The sequence below is a fragment of the Coturnix japonica genome, unplaced genomic scaffold, assembly GCF_001577835.2.
Source record: "Coturnix japonica isolate 7356 unplaced genomic scaffold, Coturnix japonica 2.1 chrUnrandom527, whole genome shotgun sequence".
Taxonomy (NCBI): Eukaryota; Metazoa; Chordata; class Aves; order Galliformes; family Phasianidae; genus Coturnix; species Coturnix japonica.
In genome coordinates this window covers 1-8,812 of record NW_015439911.1, presented here as the reverse complement: position 1 = coordinate 8,812, position 8,812 = coordinate 1, and the positions used below count along the sequence as shown (strand labels likewise).

At 50.3% G+C, this 8,812-nt stretch overlaps 1 protein-coding gene across 1 annotated transcript; it reads right to left on the bottom strand.

The window, feature by feature from the left end:
- Positions 1-4,839: 4,839 nt before the first annotated feature.
- Positions 4,840-6,131, bottom strand: LOC107307271 (mRNA decay activator protein ZFP36L3). The gene is made up of 2 exons (XM_015850765.2): positions 5,775-6,131; positions 4,840-5,630 (listed from the first exon to the last, which is right to left on the bottom strand). Exons 1-2 carry the CDS (start codon positions 5,817-5,819, stop codon positions 4,905-4,907), a joined length of 771 nt encoding a protein of 256 aa, XP_015706251.1. The 5' UTR covers positions 5,820-6,131; the 3' UTR covers positions 4,840-4,904.
- Positions 6,132-8,812: the final 2,681 nt, after the last annotated feature.

Sequence of the window (8,812 nt, the reverse complement as noted above, 5' to 3'; positions counted from 1 at the left end):
TGGGGGAAAGACAAGGGAAGGGTAAGGGGGGAAGAGGGGAGAGGGAAGCCAAGAGGGGAGAAGGAGGGTAGGAGAAGACGATAGGGAAGGAGGGAGATATGGGGGAAGGAACACCAAATAAAGCAGACTTGTAATATTATAACGAAAAAAAACCCGTTTAAGGCGGCGAGAAGAGCCCACACTACAAAAACACATACACCGAAAGGGGATCACAAAAAAAAAGGAAACCAAAATCCATCCGCAAAGGAACGAACACGAGACCGAGGGCTATTAATATAGACAAAACCTACAGAAGAGAGATACGAGTCCGAAGAGCCCAAAGGACGGTGATGCGAAGGCAAAAAAGACAAGAAGGGCGGACAAGAAGAAATCGTACGGGAGAGGGTAGCGGCGAGGAAGAGAGAGGAAGGCGAGAGGAAAAAGAGAATAAGAGTCGTAGCACTGAATAGAAAAAAGGCAAAAGCGGCACTAGAGCAGAGGCACGAGAGATCTGATATGACCCACTCAAACACAAATGGCTCTCAATTCAAAGTGAGAAATAATCCCGTGAGATTCAACAGCACACACAGTCAAAATAAGCACAGACACAAAACCAACAACAAAAACCCAAGAGGAGCTAAACCCAATATTAAGGCCACAAAAGAAAAAATTGACAACGGCGACATACCCAATAAACCAACCCGACTAGATAAATAGCACGAGATACTAACAACAGTCGCGGCTACTATAAATGCTATCACAAGAAAACTCTTCCATTAGATAATACAAACTATAGAGAGCTACAAGGACACACTAACTGCCAAAGAGCATGTACCAAAAACTGATCTAAAACAAGCCAAGAATACAACAGAAAAAAACCTAACAAAGCAAACATCTCTCTCAGTAAACCAGATCGTGTCTTTGTGTACTATCAAGATCCTAAAACAAAAACAAAACAACAAAACAGAAAAGAAGTGAAAAAATATCTAAAAAAAAAACCCTCCAGGCATTAAGCAATAAAGAACATACACTAGTTTAAGTGACACCTTAAACAATTGATGCTATATACATTGCTTTCATCACCTTCATCTCACATTCATTAATTCGCACAACTGCTGCAGTGTAGTACATACAATTCTTATATCGAACTGAAGACTAGATATACATTTTTAAGAAAAGAATATAGGCCCCAAACTTCCCACTGAAAATAAGAATTGCTCTCCACCAGCTATGAACAGAACTTGTGCAAAAAAGCGCCGCAGCGCCGGCTAGACATCAGACGGCGCGGACTGAAACACCTAGTTAACCCAATGACAAGCATGCATAACCAAGAGACTTGGCCATCTCAACTGAAATTGACAGATGTGTCATGACCACACATTTCAGCCCTGTTCCAGTGAATCTTGTTAACCTAACATACACTTATAACCATATAACACACCCGGGGGCTAGGGCAGAAGTATACATGCATAGTATACTCACAGCAATCACAGTAATGAAAGAAGGTAAGAAGTTTTGTAGGAAATATCTACATGGTTTATAGCATTTTCATAATTTTTCATAAGAGACACTAGTGGAAAATTCAGGCAGAAACAAATCTGTTCAACTACTGACTTCTACAGCTTCAACTTAAGGGCTAATTTGGATTTTTTTCTTCCTATTTGAACAGATATTATTAGCAGAGATAATAGCAGTGCACTGACAATTGCTGGGGCAAAAGGAGATTTTTACACTTCTTTTCCCTTTGTGTTTTTTCAGTTTAGAAGTATGAGTAACAGTTTTGTTATTTTATGTGCAGACCAGATCAAACAGTTGTAAAGCTTTTTTCCCCCAACAGTCCTGCTACGGCTGGTGGAATTTTCAGCTCTCTGTGTGGCCACATTACTGGAATCCATGGTCAACACATGGAATTAGCTTCACTGAGATCAATGAAAGTTGTAGGGCTTTAGACGCAAGTTGTAATGAAGCCATCATCCTAAGAAGCAAGGCATTATCCCAGTTCCAATGATAGAGTTGACCAAGATGAAAATTTGATCCAAGGTTTTTGATTAAAAAAGTTAGAGGAATATTCAGCCTCTCTTGTTTCTTGTGGACCTTTAGATAGGTAATTTTGGATCCTTGACTTTGCATATAACACACTTTGGGCTTGTCTCTGCACTTAATAAAAAAAATAACTTACAGGCATTAAATGACATAGCACGAGACTTGGAGAGCAAATAGCAGTATTTTTCCTTGGGCTGACACAAAAACAGAAGGTGTTGCAATCACTAGGCGCTATGGATCAGCGTCCAAGTTGGGCAGCCTGAGCAGTCGATGCACTGAGATACATGACTCGTGTCGAAGAGGTAACAAGGCACGCGCTGAAAGATGGAAGGATGCAGAGAAGTCTACCCGATCCGAGATGAAAGGGCGGACAATGAGGCTACGCAATGTGAATTTGGCAACAGGCAGCAATATGATTCTGAGATGTGGAATCGAAAAGGTATATCGGCGTGCGGGCGCGAGCAGTTGGAGAAACGGAGAATGAGCGTCCAGCGAGGCTGCGCAAGGAGGCTCCCACTGGTGGATCAATACTTTGTTAGCTTATCGGCTTAACGCGGAGTGTGACGAAGCCCCAGGCGCACATCATGGAGTACTGCAGTCGCAGGGAGAGAGGGCGATCTGACGCGGCCCCAGTATCAGGCACCAGCGATGTGGGAGGCGCTTGCTGGGGAGTTAAGTCCAGAGGGAGCTGTGCCGCGAATAGCGATAAAAAATGGCTAATGAAGATTGATGCTGAAGGTTGGAGGGCACCTCAGACCTTATGAAGAAAATTTGGAGGGAACTGGGGCTTATTTAGGTGGCATTGGAGAAGTGAAGGAGAAGGAGACCTCTCTGTGAATCTTCCAGTATTTGAAGGGAGCATACAAGCAGGAAGGAGGCTAACTTCTTACAGCAACTGATCAGCTTTAAACTTGAAGTGAAAAGATTTACATTGGATGTCAGGAACAAACCTTTTCATTCCAGAGAATTGGTGAGGCGGCTGGAACAGTTTGTCGGCAGAGAGGTTGTGGATCAGGCCCTAAATCTGCTCTGGAGGTTTTCAAGGGAACGAGCCAGGCTTGGATGGGGACCTGGGGGGCAGCCTGATCTAAGGCTGGGTGGCAAGCGCAAACTCGGGCCGCTATGTATATTGGCAGGGAAAGCATGGAACTACGAATAATATTTATGCGTACCCATGCTAGAGCTTAAAAGCGCAGGGGAATTGCTAGGATTCTAAAGCTAGCGTGAGTGAAAGTATTTAGAATCGATCCTTCTATATGCTTAAATGCGGCAGAATGGAAAAAAACTTTTAAATTGAAATTATCAAGAGAGAGATCTATTGAAGCTAGCAGCTATGGGAAACTACAAGCAAGAAGAGACAAAAAGTAGGAGGGCCTGCTTGAGACTTGTAAGCAGGAAGATGCGAGATTTAAATATACACGAGGCATGGAAACGCAGGACCAATCAGTTACCTCCAATCCCACCCGAAGGTCATTGCGATCCCTAAACGGCACTTAGGCTGAGTATAAGATTCCTGTGAGTGATGAATAGGCGAGTAGAACGACCAGAGTTGACGTACAGTCGTGCTGAACTGATCTGCTTGAGAGAGAGAGTAGCCATGCAGGAAGAAAGAAAAAAGAGCCTATATCTTAATTATTTTCAAATTGCGTGGCGAGGCACCCAGAAAGGGATGCAGAAGCCACGTCTGAAGATGTTTTAGGCACTCTAAAATCTTCTAATAAGGGTTCAGGCAAGCAGGGCAAAGTCTTGAATATCTAGGAAGCAACACCATGTGTTCTATGTATGTAAATACGAATTTTAATCTGCATCAGTTTCCCTTTAGAGTATACAACTAATGCTAAAACCCTTTATTGATCCCTGTGATCATTATGTGAGCATGACTGCATGGTTGATCTGCTTCACAAACCCAAGTTGCTATCTTTAGTGATGCCCCTAATTTCACGTTCAAAAAATAACAACAATAATAATGCACGGCGAACTGTACGGCCTTCAGTAAAGTCATAGAAGTTTTAGGAATTTAGGCAGATTTAAGGCACGACCTCTGTCAAAGTTCATAAGGTCTCCATCTGTGTGTGAGTAACTGCCAGGCTACAGAAATATGGACCCCCACAGCAGCTCGCTCCTGACTACCTGCTGCTTCCAAAACACAGGCCAGACATTAGCCCCACACTCTCACAGGATCAAACAGAGGCTAACAGGCAGTGCTTATTTCATGCAAAGCTACACACACTAGCAAACTACAAGTAAAAATAATTAAAAAATTAATTTATGTTTGGCCTAGTGGATATTTCGGGGGGATTTGTTTTTTTTCTTGACCAAATCTGCTGTCTGCCAAGAACAAAATCACATTTGTTAACTTGACAAGGCATGACATTTCCAACAAACAAACAAAACCCTAAAAACTGTATCAAATTTATTTCCCCCTCCCAGAAACCAAATTTCAAATTTCACATTCAGCGATCAACATTTATTTAACACTTAGTTAAGGGTACTGATGCAGAACTGAATGTTTGTAGGGATGGGCAAATTCTTCTTTTCATCTTGCTCCAGTCAAAAATATTAATAAAAATAAATAATGCAACCCAGGCACTGTTTCTTTTAGATATGTGGTGGCATTCTTTTTTTTCCTTTCACTCCGGATAGGCTGTAGTGTCTTCATCACGGCGAGAGGGCACATTGGAACATGGCAGCAGAATGCAGGACATCAATTATTAAAGGACATCTACTTCCAGTGGATTTCGATCTGCTTTGACCCCCCCCATATCCCCCCCCGTTGTCCCGGGGATGCTACATTGATCTCCTTCAGCCCATAGTTCCTAATGGAGGAAGGAAGGAACGAAGGGGGGGGGTCCTTCCTCTTAAGGCAGAGCCCCCCCCCCCCTTCACTCCGACACCGAGATCCGGTCAAACACCGGGAGGCGATGGGGGCTGCCCGGTGTCACCGTGTTTCCTTCCGCCGGTACCGGCCCGTGAAGGAAATGACAACGGGATCCGTAAGGGCACGAGCCGCAACGTTGGAAGGTGCTACAAGGCTGAGTGCGGTATTTCGGGTGGCGACGGAGCCCACGGAGCTCCTCGGTACCGTGAGCGAACTGACACCGGGCTCCGTAACGGCAACGGCCGGTAGCGGTGAACGGGCGGCACAGTTCGGTCTTATAAAGCGGGGACGGAGGCGACGATGGAGGCGATAAGGAGAAGCAGAGCGGGGATTGAGGAGGTGATAACGACGGTGATAACGATGGTGATAAACGGGAGGTCTCCGGTGATAACCGGGATGTCTCCGGTGACGTCGGGTGGAAGACGAGGGAGGAAAGAGGAGACGGGAACGGCACCGGGAGGGTCCCGGGAGGGTCCGAGCCCAACGTTAGAGCCGCCAATGCCAACAACGTTGTGTCCGGTGGGTGTGAACGGGCCAAACCGGGGGGGGCACCGAGGAGCCGAGGGGAGAAACCGGGCGGGGGGGGCACGGAGCGGCCGGTGGGAGCGCTGAGAGAGCGTAAGAGGCGGCCTATGTCCGGTAACGGCGGCGGATCCTCCCCCCATGGGGAACGAGGAGGACGAGGGGGCTCCGGTGATGGATCACGGGGCGGCTGACGGTACAACGGGGCCTATAGGGGAGGAAAACGGGGAGGTCAGGGGGGGTCCGAAGGGGTCACGGACGGTACCGAAGGGGTCCGAATGTGCCCGAAGGAACCCGAACGGGACCGAAGGGGCTACGAACGGGACCGAAGGGGACGGGGGACGCTCGTTACCTGGTGCAGCGGTTCCGGTGCCGGCCCGGCTGTAGCGGCGGCCATCACGGAGCTGGAAGCGGAAGGACGACGCTGCCGGTGGCGTCGCGTCTCGGGGCTTTTATAGGCGCGCCCCGCGTGACGTCACGACGGCGAGGTTGGGGGGCGTGGCCGGAAGTGGGAGCGAGGCGCGGCCATGAGCTCAGCGGGGCGGGGTGATGACGTCACGAAGGGGCGGGGTGATGGCGTCAGCAAAAGGGGCGAGGAGGGGAGGGGTGGGATGAGTCAGTGTACCGGGAACAGGAGGGGGGGGGCGCGACCCCACAATAAGGTTGGAGATATAAGGGTGACCCCCCCCCAATAAGGTTGGTTGTATAGGGGGGACCCCCCCCCAATGATAGGGGTGACCCCCCCCCAATAACGTTGCCTATATAGGGGTGACCCCCCCCGAATAACATTGGGGATATAGGGGTGACCCCCCCCCAATAACATTGGGGATATAGGGGTGACCCCTCCAAATAAGGTTGGAGATATAGGGGTGACCCCCCCCCAGTAACATTGGGGATATAGGGGTGACCCCCCCAAATAAGGTTGGAGATATAGGGGTGACCCCCCTCCAATAACGTTGGGGATATACAGGTGACCCCCCCCCAATGATGTTGGAGATATAGGGGTGACCCCCCCCAACAGCTTCTATGACTATCTTGTCTTAAGTAATTTTGTGCCACTTTCCTTGAATATATATTAGGCCATTATGGTCACTGTTGCGCTGTTTATGGATTTCTACGTGATAGAGTGACCCACCCCCACTACATATAGGATCATATATACATCTGGCTTGACCCTACACCACTTAACCCCCCCCATGAAGTCTTGGGCCTGCTCCATGCCAGACAGTATTTTTTGCCTTTATTACAAAGGGCTGGCGGGTTTATTAATCATCAGGGCTCCCGCGTGGGGGCAATTTGCCTGGTGATTTTGGTGAGTTGGACTCAGCAGGGCGGTGTATTGGATTGTCTTTGGGGCTCCCTCGATCTGGGCTTGATAGGAGGGCAGGGGTATATGGGTGTAGGGGAGGCTTCTCCTGTAGCCCCCTCCCCTTTTGGGGCTGCTGGTACCAGGGCGGGTGCGTGTTTGCTGCTGTGGATAGCGGTTCTGGAGAGTCACTTTGTGCGCAGGCGGCGCTGGGGTTGGGGGTCGGGATGGGGGGTGGGGCCATAGGGATGTGTGGGTGGTTGCGGGGGGTATGGGCCAAGATATAGGGCTGGGGGGCTGGGGGGTTGGGCAGATATGGGAGTGGGGGGTGGGGGGGTTATGGCGGGCCGATAGTAGGGCTGGGCTTTGCGTTTTGTTGGTGGGGTATGGGCCAGATATGCTGGGGGTGGGGGGGTGGGCAGATATAGGGCTGGGGGGCTGGGGGGTGGGGCGATGGGTGGGGGGTTCTGGGGGGGTGGCTTAGAGTACGGGGTGGTGGGCTGGGCAGGGTATGGCAGATATAGTGCGTCTGGGGGCGTGGCGGTGGGTATCGGACGAGAGTTTAGGGCGTGGGTGTGGGTGGGCATAGTCTAGGGGGTGGGCCGATTGCTTGTGTGTGACTGGTCGAAGGGGGTGGTAATGCTGGTTTGGGAGGGGGGAGTAGGCTGGTGGGGGGTAGGGGGCAGATAGGGTTTGGCTGGTGTGGGGGGGGGTTATTGGTCATGGATTATATGGATGTAGGTTGGGGAGTGGGAGGTATGGCAGAGTTAGGGGCGTGGGCGGCGCGGGATTTTGTGGTGAGGTTACTATCCACGCGGCTTGTGGCTTTCTTAGTCGGTGGGTGGATGGGGGGGTGGGGGGCTGAGGCTTTGTGTTGGTGTGGGGTAGGGGTAGATAGAGGGATTGGGGTGGTGGGGGTATTGTGTCAGATATATGGTTGGTGGGGGGGGGTGGGTATTGGGCCAGATCTTAGTGGCATGGGGGGTTTGTAGGTCGATGATTTGCATAGGGCTTGTGTGTGTGGTAGTGTATGATTGTTGGAGAGGGGGGCGAGTAGGCTGGTTTGGTTGTTGTGTTCGTTTTAGCTCCGATTTGGGGAAGTTCAGGTTTTGGGGCCCTTGGGTTGTGTTTGTGGGTTTGAGATTGTTGGAGCTAAGATAGAGGATATGTGGGGGGTAGAGGGTTGGGGTAGTGTGGTCCAGACTTGTTGTGTGGGTGTGCTGATGTGGAGTTGTTGGCGGCGTTAATTTTGTGTTGTGTTGTTTCGGTCAGGATGCTCGAGTTTAGGTTGTGTCGTAGGTTGAGTGGGGGGTTATGGGGCCAGGAATTGCTAGTACTTTAGTGGGCTTGGGTTGTTGTCTGGGTTGGTGTGGGGGGGTATGGGACACAACACCACACACAAGGAGTGTGCAAAAGTATATTGGCAAATGGAAACGGGAAGTGAAAATGGGAAGGGTTTGGAAACGTCACCTTGGGGGGGGGGGCTGGGAGGGGGGTAGCAGCTCTAGTTACTTGGGGAGCTCTCACAGGCGAGCTGACGCTATCACACAGGGCATAGAACTTAGCTCCAGGCTCTTGTCAAAGCGTTGCAACTAAGTTGCTCCCAATTTTCAGACGCTTTTTCCCGTGGCATAGGAAGTACGTCAGTGTGTCGGTGTTCGTAGGTCGGCTACGGTCGGTACGCATCACCCGTCGGACTCGATTCACGATGGGCGTGGGGGGGGTGGCGAACATTGGTAAGGGGGACTTTGGAAGGGTTTGGCGCTGTAGAAGATGATGGGAGCGGGGGGGAGGCTTGGAGGGTGTCTGGTGGTTGGGCAGGGGGAGAGGGAGGCTGGGGCATCTGAGGGAAAGCCATTGTTTGGTGGGGGTTTGGTAAGATTTGATCTCCAGTGGGGGGGTGATTGCTGGGATGGGGCTGGGGGTCGTAGTTGATGCACCCCTCCCACTATGGGGTCACGGTCATGCCAGATTGTCTAAGTGTTTGGATTCGTAGCAGTTCAGCGTGGTTCTAGAGGGCTGCACCTTCATCAGGTCTATGCCAGGGGAGCACAGGGGAGGGGGGGGCGATGATTGAACTGAGA

Bases quoted from the DNA above. Each gene is read 5' to 3' on its own strand.
- LOC107307271 (XM_015850765.2), bottom strand. From the start codon at position 5,819: ATGGCCGCCGCTACAGCCGGGCCGGCACCGGAACCGCTGCACCAG. The intron at 5,631-5,774 runs GTAACGAGCGTC...CCTCCCCTATAG, and splicing joins CACCGGAACCGCTGCACCAG to GCCCCGTTGTACCGTCAGCC.